Below are 17749 nucleotides of genomic sequence, written 5' to 3' on the forward strand. Positions count from 1 at the left end.
GTTGGAGTGATAATTTTTTTGTGACCCCCCTAATTACAATCCCCCTTCCCCAATGATATTTTTGAAATGCTATTTGGCTTGAATTTTAAGCTGGTTCAGATCTGTTAAACACGCACAATTTCATTCAGATCACCTGAACTGTTTTGGAATAACTTCTCTCCCCAATTACATTTTTGAAGTGCCATATAGCTAGTATTTTAAATTGGACCAACGACAACCTACATGCAAAATTTTGTGAAAGTCGGTTCAGTTTTTTTTGTGTAACTGGCAAACAAACAAACAGACTGAGGGTTGAAATGAGGTCATTATTGTCAAAAATAGATAAATAACATCAAAGCTGACATTATTTAAAGCACAGTCAGAGGATATTGTGATTTTATTTATATAGAACACAAGAATAGCAGAATTAGAACATCTTGTCAAAAAGCAGATGCCAGGTATTGGTCTTATTTTTTCTCAAGACTGTAACAGATATGTCACCACCCTCCTGAGCGCTTAAAGACAAAAATAAAAAAGAAACAAATGTTGCCTACCTTTTTAGTAAGGATTAAACAAGCTATCTGCAAGCGAAATGAATTCATTTTTCCATGATAAGAACGTTAATTTACTAATGGAGAAAAGTCATTATTGTTTCAAATCCCAAAGAAACAGCACATTTTTTGAAGTTCTCACCATATGAGGCTCTAAGAAGTCTCCAAAGCTTCAGTGTTACATTCATGGATCTACATGTCTGTCTGATTTTGGTAAGTGCCCAGAGAATGTCTTTTAGAGAAGAACAGACAACATGAAATGCCTTCTGTTCAGGACTAAAGTATGTCAAAAGATGGTTCTGTGGACAAACTCAATTTTAAGCAAAAAGTAAATGCTACTTGGACAAGAAAAAAAAATCATTCTAGTTATCAGCATGATTTTGAAAAGTTGTAGTGATGGCTTGCTTGCATTCTGTTGCGTCCAGATATGGATGTGTAATATTTAAATTTCAAGTAATGGCATGGTACGTACAGACCCAAGATATGACACCCTCTGTATGACTGTTAAAGCTGAACAAAAAATAACAAAACAGGACATTTTAACCTCAACATGGCCTCAACCATCACACAGCTCATCAGTTCATCCATTCATCTCAGCTCTGCTTGATCCAGTTCAGCACAGTGGGAAATCACAGAGATTAGTGGGTCAGAGATCCCCCAAGTGATTTGAGGAACTTACTATCTCTTATGATAAACATTTCATTTCAAGTTATTACTTATTGCTTGTTTCTGGGTAACCGCTTAAATTCCCTAAAATTGTAAATTTTTAAACAATGGAATGGATGTATGATGTATGTGTGTCTTTCTGGACAAGATTCTAATGTTTAGCATTATAATTGGGGTGTATAAGTGACAGTGGTTAGGAATGAGCCTAGATAGAGTCACAAGTACCAAAGAAACAAATAATGTGGCCCACATGCTGTACCAAAGACAAAGTCTACTGCTGGGGCGCTGACCAAGTAGTTAATAATGTCTTTCCTTATGTTAAAGAAGTGCAGTAGTTCATTCAGAATCTTAATAATATGACTAGTACTGGGTAATCCTCTTCATCATTATTGCTAGTAGTTCCATCCATCCATTTTCCAACCCGCTGAATCCGAACACAGGGTCACGGGGGTCTGCTGGAGCCAAACCCAGCCAACACAGGGCACAAGGCAGGGAACCAATCCTGGACAGGGTGCCAACCCACCGCAGTGCTAGTAGTTCAATAGCCATTTTCCTGGGTTGCCCATATAAGTCATGCAGCCCCCCAGATCTTTTCCTTCCACTCTGTGTGGCCCTCTGCTTTCTTTGGATTGAGACACATTCTTTTTTTATATCGTTGGAAGCCTCCCACAAGCACATCATCCTCATCCTCCCTCTTGGCCCCATCCTGTTCACCCAATCATCCTCTGCCTTTTACTTCACATGCCCAAACCACCTTAGTCTGTTTCTCCTGAGCACAACACCCATCGCCTTCAAACCCAGTCTTTCTCTTAACTCAGCATTCATCATCCTTGCAACATTCCAGACATCCCTCTGTTCTTCACAGATTTTCTTTATGTTCTGCTTTCACAGCCTATGTCTCACTCCCTCAGAGCACACTGCTCCTCACACAGCATTCATAAACTGTACCCTTCAATTTCAGAGAGAAGTCAGAATGGGGGACAGCTGTCTTCCATCCACCCCTCACCTTGGCTGTCATTGTTGTGTCCTGACACATCTGTACTCACCATGTCACCTTAGTAGCAGAATGTTCTTACCTCCTCCAAAGCAGCTCCATGGCTGATTTCTACATTAACACTACATCAGCATTCTGCAATGTCTCACATTCTTTTTTCAAACAAAGGTCATACTTACCAGACTAGCCTTCTCACTACCACATTTTTACACACCCACTTCTGACAAACAATATATTGGATTGAGTTTCTTACCACACTTTTACAACACATGCCGCATGCCTGTGCACCCACCTCTAACTCCTTGGGTTTTCCCGAGGCCTTTTGCTTTCAATTTCAATTTCTTCTCCTTCACTTCTGCTTCACTTTTACCCGTCTACACAAGATCATCAGCTCCCATGTATTTCACACACCTCTCTGTTGTGTGCACATACACCCGCCCTAACCTGACACAGACAGGCAGGACACAAGTTTCTCCACACAGCACACAGCGCTTTCTTCACTCCCCACAAGAGCACGATGTTCACAACACCAAAGCACCAGTAATGTACACAGTCCTTGTCCTCTCTTTGTCATTAGCCTCCACTCCACCTCCTCCCGACTCTGGCACTCTGAATGGAGTGAGGCGGCTCCTTTTAAGCTGATCCTAGAAGGCTCATTAATCGGACCACTCCCAAGTGTGGTGACAGCCCAATGTAGGGTTCTGCAGCTCCCCCTGGCAGCCCCCATGGAGCCTAACAGGGCTGTGCCAGACTCCAACTCCCAGGATACCCTGCTAGCATCCATGGTGCCACAGCTGCCCAGGAGAGCTGCCCTCTAGGTATTGCCCTGCCGATGCTCTCTCCCGGGTTCTTCCATACAGTTGATGTCACGGCCTGGTAATGGCCATGGCCGCCTGTCACACTGTTTAGCTCCTCACATCACTAATAATGATTACTATTATTGGCAAACAATGATTTTGTAAGACTGCAGTAATTTTTACATTATACAATAAATAATGGTTTATTTGTACTAGAACAAAAATTTTCAGTTAAAGACAGTGCAAGAGAATTCACAAACAGCATGACTTAAATGAATTTAAATACTAATATAAATAAACAAAATTCAGAACAATGCTTGCTTGCTGTTCATATGCCCACATCTTCCCTTTAGTAGCGTTTAACCTAATTGTATCACAAGGAAATGACAATGAAAGGACTCTCTGGGTGGCACAATGTAATGCAGCGGTTAGTGCTGCTGCTTTACATGTTCTGTGTCCGGGATCTGAACCTCATGTCCATGTGGAGTCTGCATGTTCTCTGCGTGTCTGTGTGGGGTTTCCTCTTTGTGGGTATATTAGGGCTTGATCTGGCCTGATACATTCTGAGGTGACCTCTTTGACTCTATGGACTTGATGATATGATATGAGGATAAGTCAATAATTCATCACACTCTATTTGAGTACTGAGAAAAGCGCTATATAAATGTAATGAATTATTATTATTATTATTATTTCTAAGATTTATTAGAACTACAGTAGAGAACATACATTTTTCTAGAAATGTGGGAACAACTGTGAAGTCTTTCAACATAACTTAGAAGCACAAAATAAATCTTTATCAATCTACATCTTCAGCAACAAGTTCACATTTCTGGTTCTGCATATTCAATAAAATGTAAAAAGGTTTTCTTTAGCGTTGCTGTCATGCCGGGGGATACATTGCCTTCCGGGCAGATCTAAAAGACAGCAGCACTGCAGCGGGGCAAAGACTTTCTGTGTTAGAGAAACCAGCACTTATAAAGACTTTTATTACTGCAAGTTACAAGACTTGCATGCTGACAAATGTGATCAGGTGGTAATACCTAAAAAACAGTCATGGTTCTGTAGTGGAAGTCACTGCATGGGCTCAGGACCACTCCCAAAAAGCATCATCTGTGAACACAGTGTATCGCTACGTCCACAAACACAAGTTAAACTCTACCATGCAAAGAAGAATCCTTGTATATAAACTTGATCCAGAAACACCACCGTCTTCTCAGGGCCCAAGTTCATTTAGGCAAAGTGGAAAACTGTCCTGTGGTCTGAAGAATTAAAATTTGAAATTCTTTATTGGAAATCATAGACCCCGTGTCCTCTGGACTAAAGAGGAGAGGGACCATCGGGGTTGTTATCAGCACACAGTTCCAAAGCCAGCATCCGTGATGATACGAGAGTGCATGAGTGCACAAAACAAAACCAACTTTGTCACTCCTTCAGAACTACTTAAACTATAGGCTTTTTAGCAAGAAAATAATGATATTTTTTCAATAAGCTGAAGGACTACACCGTCACTTCTGCTCTGTTACTATCCAGTGTGAAATATTAGCTCTTAAGTCGTTTGCCTGGGCATTTTTTATGAGCAGGTTTGTGCAACACTGAAATGGAGGAGTGAAATTAGCAATATAACGTGGGCCCAAACAGTTCCAATCTTTAAAAATATTTCAGTTTTTTCAGTATTATAATTCCGGTGCAATTTTTTCAGTTTTATAATTCCAGTGCATTGTTTATACTGTACAGCGCAGAAGCTGGTGAGGATGCAGACATGCTTCTGTCATACAAGCAGCTTTCTCTAGTTTAGTGAGAAGCTGCATGTTCGCATGGTAGCAGAAACGAGTGTTGCCAACACTGAAAAGGCTCTCATAATCATAAATAGATTAAAACAACAGGTAAACTTTAGTTTAGGTACTGCAAAAATGCTTCGATTACTCATTTACTCAAAACCTTAACAAAGTCATTTTTGGGTCTTCCTAACATTTATAAAACATCAGTAGATCGCTTATTCATCTCAGTGCCGAGTGGCATATTGACTTGATGGTGAAACTACTTGTTAATATGAAGGATTCACAGGTCTTATCCTAAATACGTAATATCAAGAGAAATGTGTCTCCATTAAGTCACCTCAGCCACCACTCCAGAGAGACGTTTTGTTAGCAGGTCACATTGCTGAGATGAATAAACACTTTACTGCTGCCGCATAAGTGTCATGAAAATCAAAAGACATGTTTGTTAAAGCCTTGTTACATAAGGTGTAAATGAGAAATAAGTACCTTTTTGCTGTAATTAAACAAAAGTGTTACAAAATAACAAAAGGAAAAGCTGTTGTATGGCAGTTATTTTCCATTGTTACTGTTAAGATGGGAAACCAACTTCTGTTTGCTTGTTGCAATATTCAACTAAAAGTTTTAACATTCTATAAGCTCTGGTTTAAGGCATCACTCTTGTACGGCTGTCAAAGGACAAATTAAGATGACATTCTTAACAAACACAGAAGTGACAAGTGAGCAAGGACACCCCACACTCAGTGTGTTCAACTTCTAATAGCGAAGTTCATAACATAAAGTTTAGTTAGTGAATGGTGATATTATGCTATGGTTTGCTGTGTCACAGCTCTTGGACAAAGATTTAGAATCTGGGCTTGGAGGCCTTCTGCACTGCCTTGTGTCCATGCAAATGTCATCCAGGCACTATCACTTCTTAGTTTCTCATCCTAGCACATTCTTTTATGCCCAAATGAGATAAAAGGAGGATGGAATGGAATGATGACAACCAAAAGTGTCATGCCTAGAATGAAGAGATACTATTAATTTGTATTTGAATGCAAAAAAGAAAATAAGAAGGAAAAGGTTTGACAGAAGTAAGAACTGTAGGACTTGGGGTGATTCCTTTGAGGATATGCCAATGGATTCTGATTAACTGAGCTCATAGCAATAACACGACATAAAGTGTTTACAAACTACTGTTCATTGAAAGTGTCTTCTAGGTAAGCATAAAAATATTACTTTAAACACGTTAGTCAACACTTCGGTTATTGTTACATTTTTTTTCTAAGTCAGACTTATCTCTGTCTCCTCCAAATGTAATAAAACAGGAAATAAAATTTACAACAAGACCTGCCTGTGGAAGATAAGCAATAAAAGCAAACCTGTTGGCCAACTGTGTATTTATTATCTGGTGCGTAAGATAATGTGTTCTTAATCTAACACGTACAGAAGGAAGGCTGAGGAGTGCATTTTGTGTGCTGTACTGAATGTCATGCTATACGTTGTTATGGTGACAGCACAGTGGCAGCTTGTTGTCTTGGTGACAGAACGTTGGAAAGTCATTATGGTGTTTAGAAATGAAGAGAGGGTCACATATTTCATTTTCCAGGTTATCTTCAATCATATAATATAGCACCAGTGTTACTGACTATTTTTGGCAAGTGTTGAGACTTTCAAGGTGCAAATGTAAGCTAATTTTGGTTAAGAGAGTAGTCTTTAATTTGCAAGCTAACTAAGGAAGCAGTGGTGAACTAAGACCCCAGAGCCCCGTTTAATTCTTCTGTATTCTCTAGTAGAGCTGACCAGACACACGACCAGTAAACCTGCGTTGCTCATCTTACAGTAAACTGACTACCTTTTGCAGTTTTCTATTTTCTTCTGAATTAGTCCTGAGATGGTGGGCTCTCTCATTTCTCAGTGCCTGCTTGACAACTAGGAGACCCTGGCAGCACAGTGTAGCTCGTTTTTTTGTTTCAATAGAGTATGATCCCTTAAATATTCATTTATCTCATATTATTGGTTGCCTGGTATAACTTCGTCAGGTTTCTTCTTATTTTGGAAGATCAGACATTTCTTCTGCTATGTCAGTACTCTAACTAGCATCCTTCTAAATTTTAATTCTACCAAACTGTTCAGATGATTGCTGACCATCTTGTTTTTTTTTATTACTGTTAGGGTGAAGTACACAAATATTACCAGAATAAAAACTTCAGTGTTTTTCAATGTGCTGTATGAAGTAACTGGAAGTGAAACTGTACCTGTTCATATTATGCCTTTACTATGTTCCCGTTTTTTGTACATTTTGTAATTTTTCCCTTGCTCCTTGAGTTGTTATCTGTTTTCCATTTTGTAGTGTTTATATTTTCTGCCAGGTCCCTTTTATCCCTAGCATTCAATTAGAACCTTCACGTTACCTGTAGAGCCCTATTTAAAGTGTCTGACTGCAATGTTCCTTGTTGCGGCTTTAGCTACTGTAGCTTAGCTGTGCTTTCCAGTTCCCTTTTGTGCTTTCTTGAACTTGAATTTTATCGCCAGGCAACATAGTTGCTAGGAGTTTCTCTTGCAGTTACAATCATACACATAACAAGGTAAATACAATTAAACAACAAAAATTTACAATACGTCACCATCTCAACATTGTATAGGTCGAGCGTCCTTAATCTGAAATGCTTGGGACCAGAAGTATTTTGGATTTAGGGTATTTTCAGATTTTGGGATATTTGCATATTATGGGGACACATATGATCAAGTAGGGAAATGCAGTGAATCCTGCTAAATGACAACTCACAAGTATAATAATTCATGTCACCGAGCCATTACTATGTGTGTTGACATGACAAACATATTACACCTCAAAAGCAATGAATATGATGCAAAGACTATTGTATTTCCCTATTCAGAGGGCCAATGCTACGTATTTTTCACTAAAGAACTTTTTTTGGTTACTTGTTGTCAGTTCTCAGAGACTTGGCAGACAGGTCAGATGTATCTCAGCCAAGCTTCACTCCATCATGCCCACTGTGCTGGAAGCCACTAACTGACTGACGAGATGCTACATTCAGTTTTCGTATGGTGTGAGTGTACATGCATTAAACACAACTTGTTTTTGCCAACATAAAAAGGCAATTTGCCGCACTGTTCTGTTTTCTTAATGTAATCATGATAGTTGACAGAACTCGTATCACAATAAGGATGCCTGGTGAGAATGAAGCTGCTTTTGTTAACTGTAAGCAGTGACATTCCATTAAAACACAAGTTGTCTGTGATGTCAATTAGTTTTGAGGTGTTTTCATGTATGCCTATTTTTTAGAAATGTGAGTATGTCAAGTTTTATAAATCAGATTTTGTTTTTGGTGTACACATATTTTCATGCTCGAATCTAAATAAAGTTTCTCTCTATTATAAAAAAAAATCCTGGGAGAGAAAGACTATGGAGACAAGACTTGATCGTCACGTGAAGATCACAGAAGACACTTAAAAGACCCACGAGACGAAAGAGACTGGCCACGGAGCGTCTCGCGGGGACCTTAAACATGAGACTTTGTGCCAAGAGATTGACTCAGGGCTGTATCGCGGGGACGTAAAACATGAGATTCTTGCGAGACACGCTCTACTTACAACCAATATCAAATAAGACCACGGGCAGCAAAACACTCAGTCGTGTAAAGGATTTGAGCACACATAGATCCAGGGCTCTCAGTGCATATAAAGCGTATAAGGACAATACGTTATAGGTGAAACGTCGATGACTAAGCAAAGAAGAAAGAGCAGCAAGGAGAAAAGAGACTCAAAAGCGCTGGAGAGAAAAAAATGTGACAAAGAAAAAGAATAATCTAGGTGCAAATTCAGAAAATAAGGAAAGTAATAATCAGCCCGGAACAAGTGGAATTTATTACTTGAAAAAAAGGGAAAATAATCACCACGGACCAGGTGTCATTGAAAAAAAGCTGGACAAAGCAAGGAAATAGAGATCAAATATATGGACATAGGTGATATGTCAGAAGTATGTAAATATTATAAGGCTTTGAAGTTTAAGTCAGAGAATTGCAATAATGGGGTTTACCTCACATGCATTTTATTGGTTACTTTGCAAAATTATTAACTGCTGATGATGTTGATCGTTTTGTCTGTGCTGAAATTCCAAACAGAGAAACCTATCCTGAATTATGCTACATAGTCATTAAACACATGTGTCACGGACCTCATTTAAAAGATTCAGCATATTGGGACTCAAAAGATTCCAAATATTGTTTTTAACGAAGTTCTGAAATAAAAGTGAAACTAATGAAATAGCAACAATTCAAAGAAAAAAATTTTTTAAAAGTGTGCATCTGAAAAACCAAACACGGGGGTTGGCTAGTGAAGTGAGCAGGGGGCAAAGCCCCCTAGTTTTATACATAAGACTGCTGGTGTGGAATTTTCCCAATAGTGTCTAGCTGCAGACCTCCAGAGCTCCACTGCATTGGGGAGGATGTCACTTTGCATTATCCGTCATTGATGTTAAATATACACCCAATTACTGTACATTACCTGAATCACACTTGTGGCATGCTGTGTTTTTTTATGGGTGCTGCACAGAACTTTTGAACTGCTATGAAGGTGTTATTGTTTCGCTCCACCCCCAACCCTACCATGCAGCATATTGAAACTGCTTTGCAGCATCTGTTCCATGTTGCGACACTTCACAGGGGTCTTTTCCCTCCCCGATAGTTGATTGAGTAATGATTCTTTGTGTCACTCGCTGCTTCATGACATCCCCCTTGGTTGTCAACAATGTGTCATAGCTTTGTGGGTCTCGATGTTTCACAGAAGGCCATATACCCAAACCCCCACTCAATGAATAAATCCATTTGGAATATGCACATATGTTGTTCACATTCACTCAGTGGTAACAAAAAAAAAAATTAGAAACAACATAACCGGTGTCATGTTGCCAGTCAAAAACATTTGAATTTTGGAGCATTTCGGATTTTGGATTTTCAGATTAGGGATACGCAACCTGTATATAGTTGTTTCTGTTGCTCTTTGCAGCTCATTGGTCTTTTTGATATTTTGGATTTCCTCTTTTTGGCCTTTGACCCGTTGCTTTTGTTCTTGGTTTGTTTGTGTATTTTGTTGACCTAATTTGGTTATTATTGCATTGCCTTTTTTGCTTATTAGTATTTAGTTTTACATTTTCCATTCTTTGATTGCCCTGCCATGGCCCAGCATAAGGGTAGTTTATGAATAGAACCAGGACATGAAGAACTAAATGTAAACAGAAGACTAGCCAAGGTCAAAACCAAAAATATTCTGAAAGAATCAAAATAAAAGAATATAGGAATATAGCTTCTTGTAGTATATCCTTTGATGCTGAGTGAATATCATGTACAGTAATCCCTCCTCCATCGCGGGGGTTGCGTTCCAGAGCCACCCGCGAAATAAGAAAATCCACGAAGTAGAAACCATATGTTTATATGGTTATTTTTATATTGTCATGCTTGGGTCACAGATTTGTGCAGAAACACAGGAGGTTGTAGAGAGACAGGAACGTTATTCAAACACTGCAAACAAACATTTGTCTCTTTTTCAAAAGTTTAAACTGTGCTCCATGACAAGACAGAGATGACAGTTCCATCTCACAATTAAAAGAATGCAAACATATCTTCCTCTTCAAAGGAGTGCGCGTCAGGAGCACAGAATGTCACATAGATAGAGAAAAGCAAACAAATCAATAGGGCTGTTTGGATTTTAAGTATGCGAAGCACCGCGGCACAAAGCTGTTGAAGGCAGCAGCTCACACCCCCTCCGTCAGGAGCAGGGAGAGAGAGAGAGAGACAGTTTGTTTTTCAATCAAAAATCAATACGTGCCCTTCGAGCTTTTAAGTATGCGAAGCACCGTGCAGCATGTCCTTCAGGAAGCAGCTGCACAAAAGATAGCAACGTGAAGATAATCTTTCAGCATTTTTAGACGAGCGTCCGTATCGTCTAGGTGTGCAAACAGCCCCCCTGCTCAATCCCCCTACGTCAGGATCAAAGAAAGTCAGCTCAAGAAGGAGAGAAAAGTAGGCTGGGTAGCTTCTCAGCCATCTGCCAATAGCGTCCCTTGTATGAAATCAACTGGGCAAACCAACTGAGGAAGCATGTACCAGAAATTAAAAGACCCATTGTCTGCAGAAATCCGCGAACCAGCAAAAAATCCACGATATATATTTAAATATGCTTACATATAAAATCCGCGATGGAGTGAAGCCGCGAAAGGCGAAGCGCGATATAGCGAGGGATCACTGTATACCATCTTTATGTAGGGCATTACTTAAGCAAAGAGCCAAAACTGGAACACATCACAAGTCCTCATTTCTTACAACAACAACAACAACATTTATTTATATAGCACATTTTCATACAAAAAGTAGCTCAAAATGCTTTACATAATGAAGAAAAGAAAAATAAAAGACAAAATAAGAAATTAAAATAAGGCAACATTAGTTAACATAGAAAAGGAGTAAGGTCCGATGGCCAGGGTGGACAGAAAAAACAAAAAAAAACTCCAGAAAGCTGGAGGAAAAAATAAAATCTGCAGGGGTTCCAGGCCACGAGACCGCCCAGTCCCCTCTGGGCATTCTACCTAACATAAATGAAATAGTCCTCTTTGTAATTAGGGTTCTCACGGAGTCACTTGATGCTGATGGTCATACAGACTTCTGGCTTTTAATCCATCCATCAACACACCATTCTGTTAACTTAGTTGTAGATAGACGTCAAATTCCATCTGAATTGATCCTCATCAAACTCGGGTTGGCACTTTCTCACTCTTGGGAGTCCAATTCTAGCTTATTAAGAAAATTGATTACAGTTGGAGTGGTTCGGTTGGATGTCTGATGTAAATGAAACTTAACCAACTTCCATCTGGGCCTCCATGTTCTTCCTGAAGAGTTCATTTTAAAGCTAACAGGTGGTTTCAGTGCCACTAACTCCCTCCATAATCTTAAACACTTAACCTCTTTACCTCCATTTGCTTAAACTAAAAGCATTCTTTCCTCATAGCTCTGACCCACCTTAGATCACACCACAACAAGGGGGATAGCTCAGTCGCTTCAAGGATATTGAGGGGAATTACTTAGCAAGAGGTACAGAGGGAAAAGGGTGATGTCTAAACATACAAATTCCTTGTATGCAGAATCCTTGCCCAAAGAGCTTGCGTCACATAAGCATTCCTACAGGAACTAGAACTAAGGGCCTACCCACAAATACTAGCTCCTCTGAGCAAAGGCAAATAAAGACACCACAATCAGAAACAGCCAAAGCAAATACTGAAGATAATCTATGCACCAGTCATCTGCAGCAGTTCCTTACAGATTCAGCAGGCAGCCTCCACTGTCCCTCAGCTTACCGTCAAGCCCCTGCGTGTTTTTAGTTAATATGTTCACTTCCTTAAGGTTTTTATAGCTCTTGTGGGGTTTTGGATTATGTATTCTTTTTTGACTCTGCAATTATTTTGTAAAATATTTTTACCCAGTGTCTTTTAAAACTATTTGAATAGCTTTATGATTTTCTCTAAAATTTTACTAATTTATATAATATATATTTTTTGCAGTGCCTAGTTCCTCTTCCAATGGCTTTGATGGGGCTATACAGAGGACATTCAAATCAGATATCGGTGAGCAAGTCTGCTATGTGGCTACTGTTCGACTAGCAACACCTCAGTTTATAAAGGTATATTGTCTTCCTTCTTTCACTTAGCTTGTTGGTTTCTATATGAGACAAGAAAGTGATAGATTTATTACGGATAAAACCTCACTGACGTGGAGCAGCTCAGAGCAAGTTGTCATTAGACTGTGGGTGCTCTCAGGAATGGAAATGCACCCCTCATGTCACATAATGAGTTTAGACATGCCTTTATTTCAGTTGTTTCAATTTCACTAATTTACATTTATGTCTTAAGGTGGTGAAATGACATAGTATTAAGAAGGTCTTGAGTATATACTGTATGTTTTATATGTGTCTGAAATAAATCATCAAGATCAATTTACTTACGGTGGCTGTTGCGGTTGAATGAGCTACTGCAGCTTCCATAGATAAATGTTGGGGCGCCAACCCGGTCATCCCGTTTAATTTAGTTCAAAAATAATAAAAAAGGGGGCTGTTATGCACACCAGAATAGTGGAAGGAGCACTGTCTTGCAGTGCAGTCTTTTCCAAACTGAACGACTCCTTCTGGCAGCTGCGGGTTTTAAATGTGGGGGACCTGAAGGGACTGAGTCAATTGCCCTTACTGGGTGTCTTTTCTGTTAGTCTTAGTGTGAGTGCCCCTCTCAACCAGGGATGGTATTATCTGCCTCAGATGAGCCATGAGGGTGATCTATAGATGCACATGTGTGACATGTTGGTGGCATGTAATTTATATTAACAAATCTGTTTGGTTCTTTATTAATCTGAAATGTTTCCCTATTTTCCACTCTTCAATGCAACAAGCAATCCTGTTTGCTTCTGAATTCTTCTGCCTCTGCTGTGTTCTCCCCTCATGATCATTACTGGCAGCTCTATATGCAGCCACATCATTTTCTTTCTTTCTTTCTTTCTTTCTTTCTTTCTTTCTTTCTTTCTTTCTTTCTTTCTTTCTTTCTTTCTTTCTTTCTTTCTTTCTTTCTTTCTTTCTTTCTTTCTTTCTTTCTTTGTAACAGAGCTAATCACCTCTCCATTATTTTGTTTTGATAGCAATACTAGGACATTGTGAACAGTTACAAACTCTGTTCTTTACCCAGCAACCTATCAGCATTTTGTTATTTCAGATCCATGGTCAATTTGCAAAAGCCTTAAAGAGGAGTGACATACAGATGGGTGGCGCAGTGGTAGCACTGCCTGTCGCGCAGTAAGGAGTTCACATCATGAGTCTTCCATGCAGTTTGCATGTTCTCTCCATGACTGCGTGGGTTTGCTTTGGTTTCCTCCCACAGTCCAGAGACATGCTGGTTTGGTGGATTGGAGATACCAAATTGGCCCTAATGTGTGGTTGGGTTGTGTGTTTGCTCTGCGGTGGACTCGCCTTGTCCAGTGTTTTTACATGCGTTGCACCCTATGCTAGCTGGCATTGGCTCCAGTACTCCCAATGACCCTGTTCAGAACTAAATGGGTTAGAAAATGACCAACTGACATACAGATGGACACTTAAGAATCACAGCCACAAAAATTAAAGGTGTTGCAGTGTTTCTCCTCCATTTCTCCTTTTCTCAACCTCACAGAGCAGTGTTGACAATGGTGTAGTACTTGGTATTATGAAAGGTTAAGATGGAGAATCACTAGGTGTCAGATAAGTCTATTAAACTGCACATCACTAATAAATGGCAATACATCTCAACTAAATACACTAAGATTCCAAATTGTAACATAAACAGTACACACACAAACCAACTTAATGAAACTGTAACAGGATAAAATAGAAGAAATGGCAACAGAATGGATATGTTTTTTTTAAACATGTGTGTACTTTCTTAAAATGTGAAAAGATAAAAATGTTTATTAACCAAGAAGCTGCAATTTTGTAAATATTTTAATATGATCCCATTGAAATAATAGGGAGTATTTACCACATTGACACAGAGAAACAGTGGGACGGGCACTTAGCAGAACAGCAGCCTTCAGCAGGCCCAGCTTCTTAGTGTTACTCTTGTAACACTCTTGTACTCTTACTCTTGTAACAGCTGGAGCAAGAACACCATGAGCTTCATTGCTGGTTACTTACATTCAGTTTAATTGAAGGGTGCCTACTGTAGATGTCTCCATCCATGTTCACCAACTGCCGTAAGCTGACAGTGGAGTTGATCGAGCCCAACTCAGGACTGTAGCTCCGAAAGCCCATCCTACCACTAGCAAGCCAAATATGTGCCTGCTGAAATAAGGATATGAGCACCCATAAATGCACCCCAACCGAGAGCCTGCAACACATGCTCTCCCAATGACTGGTTCCTACCTAACATTATCTACATATTACATAAAAGTAGTGTAACAATTTTGGGAAAAAACAAAAAAAAAAGTACAAACATAACATGGAAAACCAGATTAACTTTGTTACACTTTCGTTAACTTTCTGATGTGTTTTCATCTTTTTTTTCTGGTTTAATTATGACGTCATTTGTTGTATACGTTCAACTTGATTGTATGGAATGCTACTTTCTTCATTGTATAAGTTTAGCTTGATTGTACAGAACATTATTTTCTTCAAATAAAGGTTAAAAAAATAAAAAATAAAAAAAACGTCCAATAATGAACCTGGCAACCCTTTCCCCCCCAGTCCTTAAAACACGTCATAATGGGGAGCAGAAAGACACATATTAAATAGCAAGTCTGTCTCCCATTCACTATTAACATGGTGGATGTTAGGCACAGCACCCACTGTCCCTCAGTACCCTGGACTTTCATTAGTGCCCCATGAGTCACTTCCCCCTATTGAGGGGAGGCCCACACTGCCAGTGCACGTGCCACTTGGTCTTCCTACATCCTGATGCCGCTCCTGCACCAGGGAAACGCTGTTGTAGTTAACAGTCCCTACCTGACCCCCATTTTTACAGCAGTCTTAGAATATTGAGTTTTGAACCCAAGGTGTCATTTGATTAGCTGTAAAAGAACGGAAAAGGCCAGAAAAATAAAGGCTTAAACGAAAGAGTAGTGAAAACTGCAGGTGTGGGTCAAAAACACTAAAAGGCCAGCAAACAAATCCAAAACATGAGATGGAGCTCAGCTTATCATATATTTGGCAGACACCTTTACCCAAAGTGACTTAAAATATCAGAACACATTGCAGTGGTCTACATACGGGCCACATGGAGGTTAATTGGACCTTCAAGGGTGAGCGTCAGCCCGGTGTACAAAGTTCTAAGATGATAACCCCAGAAGTTGAGGTGGTTTTACAGGGAAGTGAGGCCTGGCTGGGGTATAAAAACCTACTCTGTTTATCTTGTGGTCAGGAGGTGAGTTTGGCCAAGGGCTGAACTTGTGGGAGGTACAAAGAGAGGACATACGTATGAAGAAAGAGTAATGAGAATGCTGAGTTGAGAAGTGAAACTGCCAGCCTACCTAACAGACAGTGGCTTCAGGGTTTTTGTTTTGACTTTTTGATAATTCTGTACTTTGAGTTGTTGTTATTATGATTCATTCCTGTCCTAGTGCCCTGAACATCCATTTTTACACATGTTTTGCTTCCTTGGCATCCATTGTAGTTTCATGATGGATTGAGAGTGTGCGTTTGTGTGTGTGTGTGCATGTGCGTGTGCATGTGTGTGTGTATGTGTGTGTGTGTGCATGTATGGGTGCCTCAGGTGGGAACTGAAAGAGCAGCACTGAAGTTTTAAGATCCAATGCTTCATCTGTTTTTTTTTTCAATATGTAGGAAATGTGTATAGTAGAAGAGCCCTATGAAGAATTCACTTCAAGACACAGTTTGGAGTGGAAATTTTTATTTCTTGATCACAGGTGCGTATTAGATATGTTATAATATTGAGCAATGCCAGTGGTATTATAAATAAGCTCTGAGCCTTTTCATGAAAGGAGAACAGAATTTTCAAGATGAGATAGTTAAACTCACTAATCATGGTGCTACAGAACTGCAGCATGTTACATGTTGACAATGCCCTGCACATGTGAAACTACTGACCTTCTAAACCTGCAAACCTATTATCATGCTATTTCTTTCAAATTATTAACTTGGAGGACCATTCTCTAATTTAAGTTTAGTTAAAAGTTCACTAGAGCATGACGTCAAAATAAAGCTGGCTAGAAATAATCAACCAGTAATAATTCAATATGATATTTAATTGTATAAATGTTTTCCTTGAATACGCAACACTAGAAGATGACACCTAACTAGTATACTAAATGCCCTTTATGTACATCCAGCAAACGTTGCTCATATCACATACATTAATACCACAGACAGTTTGATCACTCATCATTTTGAAGTGTGTGGTTTGCCATCTGCATTTAAACTTATTTAAACTTCCAACAAAAGTTCACTCACAGGACTTAAGTGTAGGTAGTGGAAAACAATAGCCTGGTGTAGCACTACATAGTACTGACGAAGAAAACCAAGACACACTTAGGAGAACGCAAGATTTATTGTTGTCAGGTGATAGAGTATAGCCAACAGTCATCAATAAACATATCAGTTCTGTGCCGAGAAAATGAATAAAGTCATCTTAAGATTATTATTTTTGGTATGAAAATAACATTGTTTTCTGTACCTTAAAATTAAGCATGAAATATATGAGGAAACATTTTTACAGTTAGTGCTAATACTAACAATTTATAGATTAGCGTAATGTAAGTTCAAGAACACTGCAGTACGACAGTCACATTGGTCATGTGAACAATTGCCAGGAAACAGTGAAGTATCATCAGCCACTTGTATTTAAAATACATGAGCTTTTATGGTTTTGAAGACTGTTAGCTGAACTTCCCGTCCAAGACGAGTTGAAATTGAAGTAATCAAAGGAAACTTCAGTGTTAGCGTTGCAGTGCTCCATATAATGCATGTGTCTCTGATATATACCATTTTGTATGGATTTGTAAGAGCAATGTTAGTGGTTGTGATAAGCCATCTGTCAGAAGACACATGCAACACACTTTATTACTAAAAATGTTTGTTATGTGCCATCTTTTGGAATGACAGAGACATAGCAACCGGATGGACACACAGACACTTATCCTGTTATTACGGTGGATATTTCTGCTTAATGTTGGGGAAATTATCATTACTGTTGGCTAGGAATTGTTTTTTACTGATTAATTTTCTTTTTCACTCTCATCCACTATTTAGGTTAAAGTCTTAACCATTGATCAAGAAAAGTGTAATAAACCTTTTAATCAATAAAATGATTATATTGGGGTCAAACTGAAGAATTAAGGCCTTCACTGTGAGAAGTTATCACTACTTTACAGTGTTCAAGTCCCTGGAATGTCTCCAGTGTGTAATTTGTATGCCCACCTTGTATTTACAAGGCTTTCCTCTGGGGACTGAATTATCCTCCAA

The 17749-nt window shown here is 39.2% G+C and overlaps 1 protein-coding gene across 2 annotated transcripts in view; it reads left to right on the plus strand.

Annotated features, from left to right (window-relative positions):
• Window positions 1–17749, plus strand: part of LOC114650755 (neuronal PAS domain-containing protein 2-like) — a 285173-nt gene that overhangs the window by 178592 nt on the left and 88832 nt on the right. For both annotated transcript variants that reach the window (XM_028800579.2, XM_051926184.1), the window contains exons 8-9: window positions 12324–12442; window positions 16112–16194. In XM_028800579.2, the coding sequence (XP_028656412.2) occupies window positions 12324–12442; window positions 16112–16194 (202 nt within the window). The remainder of the gene's footprint in view (window positions 1–12323; window positions 12443–16111; window positions 16195–17749) is intronic.

The sequence above is a fragment of the Erpetoichthys calabaricus genome, chromosome 4, assembly GCF_900747795.2.
Source record: "Erpetoichthys calabaricus chromosome 4, fErpCal1.3, whole genome shotgun sequence".
NCBI lineage: Eukaryota > Metazoa > Chordata > Cladistia > Polypteriformes > Polypteridae > Erpetoichthys > Erpetoichthys calabaricus.